Source organism: Suillus subalutaceus (genome assembly GCF_016647625.1).
Source record: "Suillus subalutaceus strain FC151 chromosome Unknown DFJ58scaffold_96, whole genome shotgun sequence".
Classification (NCBI taxonomy): Eukaryota; Fungi; Basidiomycota; class Agaricomycetes; order Boletales; family Suillaceae; genus Suillus; species Suillus subalutaceus.
In genome coordinates, this window is record NW_024540345.1 from 48,853 (window position 1) to 61,769 (window position 12,917).

The 12,917-nt window shown below is 40.0% G+C and overlaps 2 protein-coding genes across 2 annotated transcripts; both read right to left on the bottom strand.

Moving 5' to 3' along the window:
* Positions 1 to 4,693: 4,693 nt before the first annotated feature.
* Positions 4,694 to 5,151, bottom strand: DFJ58DRAFT_730885 (uncharacterized protein; the record flags this gene model as incomplete). Its single annotated transcript, XM_041385959.1, has 2 exons — positions 4,694 to 4,838; positions 5,123 to 5,151. 2 exons carry the CDS (start codon positions 5,149 to 5,151, stop codon positions 4,694 to 4,696), a joined length of 174 nt encoding a protein of 57 aa, XP_041241011.1.
* Positions 5,152 to 12,550: 7,399 nt separating this feature from the next.
* Positions 12,551 to 12,766, bottom strand: DFJ58DRAFT_730886 (uncharacterized protein; the record flags this gene model as incomplete). The annotated part of the gene is made up of 2 exons (XM_041385960.1): positions 12,551 to 12,589; positions 12,632 to 12,766. The coding sequence occupies 2 exons, from the start codon at positions 12,764 to 12,766 to the stop codon at positions 12,551 to 12,553; spliced, it is 174 nt and encodes a 57-aa protein (XP_041241012.1).
* Between the last annotated feature and the right edge of the window lie 151 nt (positions 12,767 to 12,917).

The following is a 12,917-nucleotide window of genomic DNA, read 5'->3' on the forward strand; positions in this document are numbered from 1 at the left end:
CATGGCAATACAGGTTTTGGGCAATTTTGGCAAAGTATGCATATACAATATCTATAACCCTTATGACCATAACAACACACTACACTTCCTGGGAAGACACATGCAAATGGAAAGCAACTTACATTATACAGCATCTCAATGTCTTGCTCAAGGTGAGCAGGAAGTAAATACTAAAAATATGATATGGCTAGGTGATTTTAACTGCCACCACCCACTCCGGGAACTGACATCTAACAACCATCTGTTTATTGCAGCAAATCTAGATGCTGCAGGTGTACTAATCAACTTGTTAGCTATGTACAATATAATACAAACATTACCCCCTGGCATAGCAACTCTAGAAGTGTCATCAACCAAAAATCCAACCTGTCTAGACAACATGCATGTTCTGCTCGATGGATTTTGATAAACTAGTACAGCTCAGTATAATAAAACTTAGTATGGTGATGTGAAATAAAAACAATATGGTGCATGAATAGGAAGAAAAAACAGCATGTGAAAGGAAAAACTTGGTACATGCATTGCAAGAGAAAACTTGGGATCCGGAAAGGTAACAAACAATATGGTTTATAAATAGGAAAAAAATTAGAATGTGAAAGGAAAAACTTGAGATTCAGAAAGGTAACAAATATTCATAGTCCAATATATTAAACAAGGAAAACATCAATGCTTTACTCTAGGAATACCTGGATCTGACTGAGGTTCCCAGAGGACATAACTGTCCACATGGTAGGAAGATAAAGGTGCTAGGAGTGAATGGGGTTTAGCATCATAAAGTTTTGTGTACTGAAAACCATCTGGGAAAGGTTATGTTAGTAAATCATGGATGTGACTCCAGTCGCCAGATGCAATGTCTGTAGATTGGATGTATTTACTAGAGAAATGGATTTAAGCTGTCAATGCTATCAAACTGAGGGCAGAAACTTAAATGTTCACTGTCAAGAATTTTCTAATCCTGATCTCCACTCATCATTCTCACCACTCTAATAAGGTCTAAGGGGTTAGTTGTTTGGATGGTGGAATCAGATGGAGTTGCCAGCATCACTTTCCCTCCAATCATCACTGTCTCTATACTGTTCCATGCTTCACCTCTGGTAGCATCATCCTTTAGAGGCCTGTTCCCATGAAATATCTTAGGGGTATTCTATGAGGTGAAGGCATACATCACTACATGAGCAAGCTCATGAATAATAACTACTTTTATAGATGATATGATACATCTTCATCAGGGAGGTGACAGAAAGGACTTCACTGTTGAAAGTAAATTTAGAGAAGGGAAATATGACCTCAACAAATGGTATAGCAGAGGTAAGAATAGTGTTGAATGCCACAGAATAGAGTTTGCTCACCTAGCTCAATCCAATGTTTCATAGAGTCTATAAAGGCTCTATTAATGTATCATAATTAGCAATAGTTATTGTATCAGATATCTGAAAACTTACTAATAAGAATCAGGCACTTTCAGGACCTCTGTTAGCATGAAAAACAAAGCAGCATATATCATCCTGGCAAGTCATGGAGAAATCAGATGGGAAGAGGAGAAGTGTCCTTGAATATTGATGCTAGTAGAGATAATGAAGCCATCAGTTAGGAAGTGGAGGGGGCCCAGAGAATGAGTGTCAGAATTGGTGGTGAAAATAGATAAGAGGAGAGCAGGATATGCTGTCAGAAGCTGACCAGGTGAGGAATGCAGTTCCACATAGCACTTTTTCAGTGCCTGTGTATGCCATCTTTGATTCTGGTTCAATCCTATTGGATAGGGAGCTAGATCATCAGAAGCTTCCAAATTGATGGAATCCTGATCTGCATTGTCATCAATCCAAGCTAGATCATTCTCAGGCCATAGGCTATCTCCCTTGTCATCCTCTTCATTGGTGAAATTCATATCCTACTAATCTTGTACAGAATGAAGGTCTTTGAATGATCTATCAGATTAATCATAATAACTACTAGTATCATCCCTGTCTTCTTTTTCTTCCTGGCCATCAGCATCTCTAGACTCAAGAATCCACAAGGTCATTATGATCAACCTGTCACAGTGAAGTCCATAGCTCTTTACAGAGCTATTCTCCTGCAATAGCTGGAATGAGTGTCTTGATGAACTATTAGTAAAGGTAATGAATTAGGACTAACAGGAAAACTTACATTCAAGTTTGCCAGCCAGTTAGGAGCTCCAGAAGATTCAGATCAATATCACCTGCAGAATGAATAGTAGAAAAATACTTCTTTCCAAGGCCTTTGATTGATGCCCTCTGGTAGCATCATCCTTTAGAGGCCTGTTCTCATGAAATCTCTTGAGGGTATTCTGTGAGGTGAAGACATATATCACTACATAAGCAAGCTTATGAATAATAGCCACTTTGAGGAGAAAGTAGATGAGACTGTTTAGATGGTTCAAGTAGATTAGATATCTTACTGTATATATAGCATTGCAAAAGACTAAGCTTATCTTTGGCTTTCATCAGTGTTGCACTTCTGAATCAGCTCACAGATGTTGGTGTTTAGGGCAAATTCAGGAGGCAAATTTTGCCTGGCCTGATTAGACTTTGCTTGTCAAGGTACATTAGAAGTGAGACAGTAGCAATAAAAGCTGGTGGAGTTTAGGATTTCCCTATAAGAATGATGCATGACCTTCAGTCTGATATCAGGAGGGTGGAATCACAAATATGTTGCAATTTGGTTAATCTTATCTGCAAGATCTTCTTCAGTTGGATTATGTTCTCCAAAAGTCATTATTACTAGTCATTATTACTTTCAAGGAGGATGTTCCATGCAGAGTTTGGATGTTGTTGCTGTTAATTCTGACTGAGTAGTCCTTTGGACCAAAACATGTGTTGAAAGGTTCCAACCTTTTACCAAGATTATCCTTGTATTCATTGGAGTCAGCATCACTTGCTAGCTCAACAAACAAAATGGAGGAATCCACTGCTTACATTCTCACTGTCTTTCCTTCATCTTTTTCCCTTCAAAGACCTCAGGGAGGACTTTCAGTGCATTAAACATTATAATATAATATGTCAAACTGGAGTGCAGATAGAGGTGGCAAGATTTGTTTCACCACTAAGACAAACATGTCTTGACATTACATAAGCTTATGACTTGCACTATTATCTGCTATGTGACTTCTACTATGCCTACAGTTGATTCTGTACATTGTATGCAGCTTTTCTGTAGAATGTGCCAGAGGTACAACACTTTCCTGTACTACACAATGTGCTCCCCCATACATGCTTAGAGTGCTTTGTCACCTTATGTTGCACATCACACAGGAACATCTATTCATTGTCTAACTAGTTCCTTGATACATCTCTTTTTATATTATTCCTATATTGGATTATAATTGGCACTATGAACCTTGACTTTATCTCACTTACATACTCTGACTCGGAGTACTCTCTATTTGGCTCTGAATTCTGGGAATGCACTTCTGTGTGACTTGTATGTTGCTATGTTTGTTTTTACAACCTAGCTTCTAGCAGTTACTATCTATCTACCAGTTAGTTTTATGCAATACATGTATCCATCACTATCATAGGCCCCAGCAGCAGTCTATAACTAGTGGCAATATCAATATCCATCTAAAATTGCATTTTCTATTGTATTATCATTGCTAGTCATCTCTCATCATCTTAGTTCACATCTTTATCTCATCTACCAGTCTCTCATATATTTGTGCACTGCTTATGCTACTTTCCCAAGCTTGAAAACTCATCACATTGCATAGTTTAATTTTCTTTTTCTACTTATTATGCATGTTTGCATATATAATTCATACTATCTCATATCTTCATATGTACCTCAATCATTGTTTTCATAGCGTCCACCCAGCCAGTATTCACTAGAAATGGAGAGAGATCACTAGGACCCCAACTGTTAATTGTATGAGCATCAACAATAGCACTGTTCATGCATTCAGCTGGGAGTGATGAATATAAGGCAGTGAATAGATCATCAGGACTGGTGTTTTCTAGAACTGGGTGAACCACAAAATAGTATGATCTTGCAAAAAGGCACTGTACCAGAACCAGCTGGTCCTCCCTGTAGATACTAGGTGTTTTGCCAGCATGCACCTGAACTGAGCCTATAATTTTGGCTGCATAAGGACAGTGCTGGCAGCGAAGACCTGGTTCGTGTTCAGTCAACCATGGCAGGGGGCGGTAAATGTCTGTTTGGTAAGACTGGGGACAGGTCATAAGATGCTATAGCCTGCAGTCTGTCCCTGGCCTGCCTCACAGCAGCCTTGATGGCTTGCTTCTTGAGAGAGAATGGCAGGATATTCTTGTGATTATTCTAGAGGTGCCCTACAACATGATCTGAAAAAATGGCACACCGGCAGTGATCACAGATCATATTTTCACACCCTGAGGTATAGTTTCCAGACTCTTGTCATTCCACCATCTCTTACTATAATTCCTCTAGCCTGTTCATGTCTGAGATATTAATATTATACAATCATTCTCTTCACATGCTGAGCATATTTGCATCTTAGCTTATAATACTTATAGATCTCATGTATAATGGATCATCCTCAGGATTTTGCACTGTATCTTACAATCATTGCTGCTGATGGTGATATGAGAGAGTGCCCTTGGTATGCAGTGTGAGACATCATACTCAACAACTATATTTTCTCAAATATCCACATCATCACAACTGCTTGCATAAATATTCTATAGTATTCCTTAGTTTGAACCTATGATGTCAAAGTCCCATCATCACCATCACCATCACCATCACCATCACCATCACCATCACCATCACCATCACCATCACCATCACCATCACCATCACTGTCACTGTCACCATTACCATCCACCCATCCAACATTCACTATCACTCTATGGAATGTTCAGTTAGAATACCTGATTTTGTTCAGGTACTCTATCTGGACTTTTTAAGAGGTTTCTCCCCTTTAGTGATGTGCTGGGCCAAGCCTCAGGCCCTTAGGCTAAGCTCTTACCAGGCCTACACTGCTGGGTTATAAAGGCCTAGGGCCTGGCTTTCTCAAAGTGGAACATCTGGTGGCAGATTAAAAACTGTACAGTTTCAATCTCTAAGAGGCAGGTATGAGTAAGCCAATGAGCCTAATTGTCATCAAATTTCGAGCATTCAATATACTCACTCCACATCTCTGGATGTACCAGGTTCCATTCTAAGTCAGCAAAGTGTGCTGCTATTGAAGATAGTGAATCAGAAGATAACTTGACATCTGGCTGGAGTTGTGGGGATAGTGGTGGAGACAGCTGATGGAACAGCTGTGGTGATGGTAGTGGGGATGGCTGATGGAATGGCTGTAGTGATAGTGGTGGGGACAGCTGTTGGAATGGCTGTTGGAACAGTTGTGGTGATGGAGTAGTAGTAGTAGTTTCCACTTGAAGTGGTATGTAGAACAGTATTTGGTCAGGAGTGTTGGTATGGGAACCAATTCCATCCTCATCTGTAGCAATGGTATGATAGAATTCATGGCAGCAACAAGATGATGTTGCCTCATGACATTGGTGGCGACATCAAATTTAATATCAACGAATTTAAATTTTGGTGCTGTAGTTTAATGTCAGCATGATTTCAATTGACAAGTGAAAAAAAACTTATCTTTGTTCCTCTACTGCAGTTGAGCATAAGCACATGCCCATCATTGTATTGGATGATAAATCATCCATGCATATGATTTCTTGCTCATACTGACCTATTTACTCTCTCTTCTTAGCTTACTAACTTCAATAATAATACCACACCCAAACTTTCTATCTGCAGAAGCAAACTACAACCTCTGCTGCCTGTAACTTCACACTCTCACTTGGTTTCAAAACCAACATAAGTTAGCAACAAATGGAGCACTAATGAAGTACCAAGTGTGCTATCAGATAGCACAGATGATGAAATTGAGGAGGCTGCACTGTAACAAAGTATATATATCACTAGTTTTTGTATTGTGTGTTTTCAAACCTCTCTTTCAGGCAAACACTTGCATTGTGTAGGCAATGTTGACATTCCAAATCTCACAGATAAGTTTATTATATACTTTGTAAGGATTTAATGGTGAGGGGTGGGCCCTATCATTTTTTATGTGCTTGACTCTTGTTAATGTAAGCTTGATGTTATAGGTAAATGCCTAGTAGTACCCTGTCTAGGTATCTCTAGCTTGTAATTACCTGTCAATCATAGCTATGTCAGTATTGAGTGAGCAAGCATTTTTAGCTACAGCTCTGATTATCACTAAGTACCAGAACCATTTGAAGGGCAACATTGTTAAGGCTATTTAAATTCTCTATATGATATACCAACATGACTAATATTCCATGAGCCTCCTCCTTCCTCAGCTCTATAGTTAGCACTAAAGGAACTTGATAATGGAGATGAGAATGGCCTAATCAAGCCAAGGCCCTTCAATATAGTCTGGCTTAAGTTTTGATAGGCTCAGTATATCACTACTCTCCTTTTACCATGACCTCTAGGGACCTTGACACATTCTAGGGTGCTTGAGTCCCACTCAATGAGGATGCCACCATGTGTATACCTTGATACCTACTCTTCTACCATAGCTAGGGTTATATTGATACTACTGCCCAAGAAATAAAATATCATTTAAATGATCCAAAGATGTCATGACAACTTGAATCAGCCACTACTTCAAGAGAAGGAATAAGGGTCATATATTCTGCTCACTGCCTCTCTGTTGTTGTCACTTCAGAACCCAACAACAAACCCTTCAAATGACACCTTAATTATGCCAAGAAGGCCTTCAATTCCTAATGAGGCCAGGGTGAAACATCATAAATTTCTAGGATGCATAAATTGGGAAGTAAGAAAGCATTGAAGAGATCAGATAATATAAAGCCTTTATTTTTGAGAATGATATGTAGATCATTAATGATGAAAGGTTTAGAGCTAGCTGAAGCAAGTGGAAAATCACATTTGAGTGTGAGTATTGATTATTACATGCGTCAGGTAGGACCATATGGGATTACATAAAGATATAAGGCTAAGTTAAAATAAAAGCATATATTGATCAAACCTCCTTACATAGAGGCTATACAATGAAAAGCCCTCATCCTCCATCTCCACCATCTGCAGCTGCATCACCTATAACCCCACCACCAGTTGCTGCTACTACCACCTTCAGAATCCACCTATGATATATATTCACTCAGCCACACTATCACAACTAACAGAAGAGGATATAATCCTTATAGCAATAGCGGAAGGAGGTCATATTAATCCGAATGAGCCAAAGAATTTGACTGAAGCTAAAGTGTCATCAGATTGGCTGAAGTGGGAAGAAGCAATACAAACATAACTCATTCAATTAAACAATATGGGTACTTGGGAGTTAGTTGATTGTCCTGAAAACAGGACCTTAGTTGGGACTAAATGGGCTTTGGTTAAGACAATGAATAAGGAAGGAGAAATTGTTAAATATAAGGCCAGATTAGTAGCAAAGGGGTACTCACAGATACCTGGAATGAATTATACAGATACTTTTTCACCTGTTGTGCGGCTAGAGTCAATACAGTTGACTATATCAGCTGCAGTATCCTTAGATTGGGAGATTGAACAGATGGATGTAAAAGGTGCATATCTAAATGGTATACTTACTAAAGAAGTATATACAGCACAGCCAGAAGGATACAACTGATGGCACAGGTCAAGTATGCAGACTTTGAAAGACACTATATGGCCTGAAACAGTCAGGACATGAGTGGAATATAGAATTAAACAATTGCCTAACAAGAATAGGCTTCAGACATACTGATTCAGACCCATGCATATATGTCAGGTCAATAGAACAAGATAAAGAGATCGTCACCATATGGGTAGATGTCCTATTACTGTTTACAAGTGATAAAGACCTAATGAGACAGTTAAAAATGCAACTGAAGGCTATACTAGATGTTACAGACCTTGGAGAACTGAAGAAAATTGTCAGAATCAAGATTACTTGAGATTGTGAGAGCATGACATGCAAGCTCTCACAAGGGCGATATATTGACTTGATTTTGGCAAAGTACAGTCTCCAAACATGTAACACAATAGGAATGCTGATGGATCCGAAGGTCATACTGGAGAAGGAAGATACCAATGACAAAGGGGATTGTAGCAATAGCTATGCATTGTTAGCAGGTTCATTGATGTATTTGGTGGTTGCAACACACCCAGAAATTGCATATGCGATACAAAGACTTAGTTTATTTGCTGCAAATCCAGGTTTAGCACATTGGTCAGCAGCAAAACAAGTATTAAGATACTTAGCTGGGACAAAAGAACTTGGAATTAGATATTGAGGAAAGCATTCCACAAGCATCAACAATATCAAGTTTGAAGGGTGGACAGATGCAGACTATGCTAATGACATCCGTGACAGAGTGTCAGTATCAAGATATGTATTTAAGTTAATTGAAGGAGCCATTACCTGGAGCTCCAAGAAGCAAAACACTGTTTCACTGTCATCCACAGAGGTGGAGTATACAGCAATGGCACATGGTGCAAAAGAAGCGGTGTGGGTATCACAACCTGGCAGGCGCATATAAGAAAAGTGCTCTACCAGTATAAGTGAGTCTCGGCTCTGCCTAGCTGCTATACTCGCAGAATGCAAGAATGTTCGACCCTAAAGGGGAAGCAAAGAAAGCAAGGATCCATGAAACGAGGCTGATCAACCCTAATGAAAGGCAGTGAAAGCGCGAGAAACGCGCTGAAGGCACGTGCGGGAAAGCGAAGTGTGAAACTGCGCAAAGCATGGGAAGGTAGTGCAAGTGGTGCACAAGTGTAGAAGACATGTACTGAGACTGATAAGAGGAAACGCACTGTCCTCTTACTTAAGGGTCTTATGTATGCCGCTTATATAGTGACAACACAACTATACAGGATAAGACTTATTGCCAGTCTTTAAGTACACGGTCTGCGACTTTTCTAGTTTTCATGGTAGATAACATGTGAGTTCTTGGGAGGATTTATTTCAATATACCTTCTTTCCTTGTTCCTCAGTTAGTTTAAAACAATTTGATTCTGTATACTGAGTCTATGGTATGAATTGTGTCTGAGAGTTAGCATGCTCATGTATCGTGTAGCGTAAAATGTGTAGCGTGAATCGTGTCTCCCTTCCTGTAAACAAGAGAGGAAAATAATATGGGTTAAACTTTAGTTAGATTAGCTGATAGATTATATAATCAACCCCTGTAAGGTAGTATATAATTGAATAAATGTTTCTTAGTCTTACTTTGAGGCTAGTGATTTGCCTGTACTTAGATTCTTACTTAATCTCACACTGTTTGAGATGAGTGAAGGTGGGAAGTGCTCCATTTATTACATGGCAAAATTGGGCTCTTTATATACCTTTTGGAGGCCCTGATTACAAAGCATGAATCATCACATGGATTGGTAAGAATGTGCTTACTAACAATGCCATTTGGTGTGTTGAGTCAGCCTGTTTACTAATTTACATTATAGATACAGTGTAGTTTACAAAGCATGACAAATCATGGCATGAGTCATCACATGGATTGGTAAGGATGTGCTTACTAACAATGCCATTTGGTGTGCTGAATCAGCCTTCTTACTAAGTAGCTTATAAATACAGTTAGAAATCTTACAAAGCATGACAAATCATGATATTTACCAGTCACATGACATGCTTACAAACATGTTTGGTGGCTGAATGTGCCTAGGAAAAATAGAAAGAGATAGAATGTCATAGAACAAAATAGAAATACATGGAAAAATGAAAGTGAAGTTTGAAAGTGAAAATACTAGCTAATAACTAGGGGGAAAATGATGGGGTGACTTGGTGATAGGATACAGTAGGGTCTATTATACCTTCCTTATTACACCTCTTGTGTATCTGTCATGGTATGAGTTGCATACCATGCATGACAGCGCGGATCTAGACGGATACTGATAGTGCCACTAGCTGTAGACTGATGCTAGGGCCTCATGATGATGACGGATATATGCATTGCATGGAACTAACTGCCAAGTAACATGGTGGTAGGAAGATACTGAGTGGTAGGAAGATGAGGTGTAGAATGAACATGAGAGTATGTAAGTTCTACCTAAGCGCTTTCCCAGGGCTCAGTGTGGTGTTCAAACTTTCTCTAGCCTTGCAGAGGCACTTTTCACTATGCAGGTCCTATTGACACTTTCCTTAGATTAGGTTCGCACTTTTGCTGCTTGCATAATCACTTCGCTCTTTACCTAGCACTCTACACTCATTACCTAATTTCCTTGTTTCCAGTTCTTTGGTTGCTCCCCATTCACTTGGGTTATTCAGTAGCATCCCCTAGTTGTAGCTTTCCTAGTTGTAGCTCCCTCAGCTCACCAGATAGCTCCTGGAACATAATTTTCTTACCTTGACTTGGGTACCTTCCTCACTCTCTTTCCTTGAGCCTGAGCCTAGTCAGAGATCCTTTAGAGTCGAACGTTCTTGCTAGCAGGAGTAGCAGCTAGGCAGAGCAGGAGACTCATATATTTTGGTTTGGTGCTTTTACCTACAGCCCAGCCAAAACTTGTTCACCACATCAGAGCTGAATAGGGAGCGCTCTAAGTATGTAAATGATGTAAAGTAAGGGTCCATAATGAAATAGGAAGTGTAATATGCAAATATGGTCAGATAATGAAAAGGGACATACCAAGGGACTGGTTGGACGATGGATGGATGCTCCTGGATGCTGCGTGATGTAGTGCGCTTAAGCGCGAGAAAGTGCGTGGGTGGGAATGCTGCACGTTGTGTGGGAAAGCATTGCGCCTATGGTGCATTTTGCAGGAAAGCTGTGTGTGATATGCGGAGTCAACTGAAGACATAGTGGAAGTCATATGGATGATGGTGCAAGTCGTGCAGTGAAGGCCAATTGTCATGAGTTGTGAAAAGGTGTAATATAGGCCCATAGCAGCCTGCAGAAATGCGAGTCTCTACAGCAGTATGGCTTCGATATCTATTTAAAGACATAGAATTGGCCCAGAATAAGCCAACTATCCGGTATGGAGACAACATGGCAGCATGAGCAATAGCATGTGATCCACAATATCACATGAAGTCCAAACATTTTGATGTAAAAAGTCACTACATCAGAAGTAAGATTTGCGAAAATATATTACATGAAGAGTATTGTTCTACTGAGAAAATGATAGCAGATGTACTCACAAAGCCACTAGCCAAACTGGCACACCAGAAGCTCCCATATATGCTGGGCATGTCCCCAGATTGAGGGGAAGTGTTGTGATGTGCAATCTGAGAACATGGTTCGTGCACTCACTAGCAGAGTTATATGAGCATCTGAGTGGCAGAGTAGATAGTTAGTATATTGGTATATCGGAAACAGTTGAATTGGATCTGTGTGCCACATACTCCTATCTACTGTTGCTGTTCCCACTAAGCTTGGAATCTAAATCATAAGAGATGGAGGTGTTTGTTGAGGGGGGCATGACCTGTTCTTAGCTGGAAGAGGAGCGAGCTGTGATGTCATAAGAGTTGATCTATTATGTCTGCAAAGTGTTTCAACAAAGCAGATGGGTCTATAGTGTGTAGGGCAGCATATTTGGAGGATCTAAGCATGACTTTTTCTGCTTCGAGGCTATCCTGTCATATTAATGCATGATAATAGTTAGAAAACTGATTTAGTGCATTAACTGTTATACCTACCAGTACACCAACCTATAACCTAGGTTACCTTTTATGAAATTCTCCAAGACAGAATATAATCCTAGCTAATCCTAACTAATCACTAATCTCTAACTCTCTAACAAACTCTCTAACCCTCTAACATCTAACCTCCAACCCTTTAACCAAAATTTACAATTATTACAAAGTATTAAAAGTAAATCAAAAGTAATGTATTATTGGCCATTACAATTGTTAATGCATTATCTGTATCTTGTAATTACAAATTTACAATGATAATGCATTATTCCCACAGGGTCAGGTGCTTCACAGATGCAGCATTTCCATAGTGACCCATTCAGTAGAGTGTCACAGCAAACTGTAGATGAACCAGAGCTTGTGCACAGGGCAACCAGGGGGGTCATAAGCATGAGCATGGATAAGCATAAACCGTAAACTCCCAGGTGTGAATAGGGGAGCTCACACCTGGGAGCTTACGGTTTATGCTTATCCGTGCTTATGCTTACAACCCCCCAGTTTGCGCAGACGCAGATTATATAATACAAAGTACCAAGTTACTGCTTGTCATCAATTAACAACTTGCAAGCGAAGATGGCACAAATTTCTCTCCATGAGCACTAAGCAGTATCTACACACATATATGTTGACAATGGTTCTCCGTAACCTGGCAAATCCAGAATTATCCCCCGAAGAGGCTGCGGTGCTCCTGGTCAAAGAACTACTAGCATTTCAACAGATGCTAACTAATTAAACTAAATCTAAACATCTGTGAACTAGCATTAAAACTAACCATAAAAGCATAAAAGCAAGTGTAAAGTGAGTGATAAAAGCAAGTGTAAAAGGAGTCACATGGTGAACGAGTGTATTGAAGAGAGTTGAAAAATTGGAAGGGTATACAGCCAGGGGACTTAGCAATCATCTTCGTCAAATTCATCCCAGTCAGGAGACGATGCGCTGCTTTACCTTGTCCAGAATATCCTGAGACAGCGCTGAGGAGATCCGAAAGTGAATATTACTTACTTCCTTCTTGTCCCGCTTCCCCAGTAAAACAAGCCTGTTCTCATCTTTCTCGACCTCTGACAGCAAGGTCCATGTCATATCCATGGACCAGTGGACATCGGGAATAGGAGGGGGTGTAGGGTCCTTCTTTCTCATGACGCTAACGAGACTCGGACGATCAATAATCCACTGGCAGAACGCTCGACATTGGCGGTCACAGCGCTCACCGACTATACTGGACGCGGCAGCGCATGTAATGTATTTTGGTTTGTTTATACCCATATACAAATCAGATAGTATTGGGGGG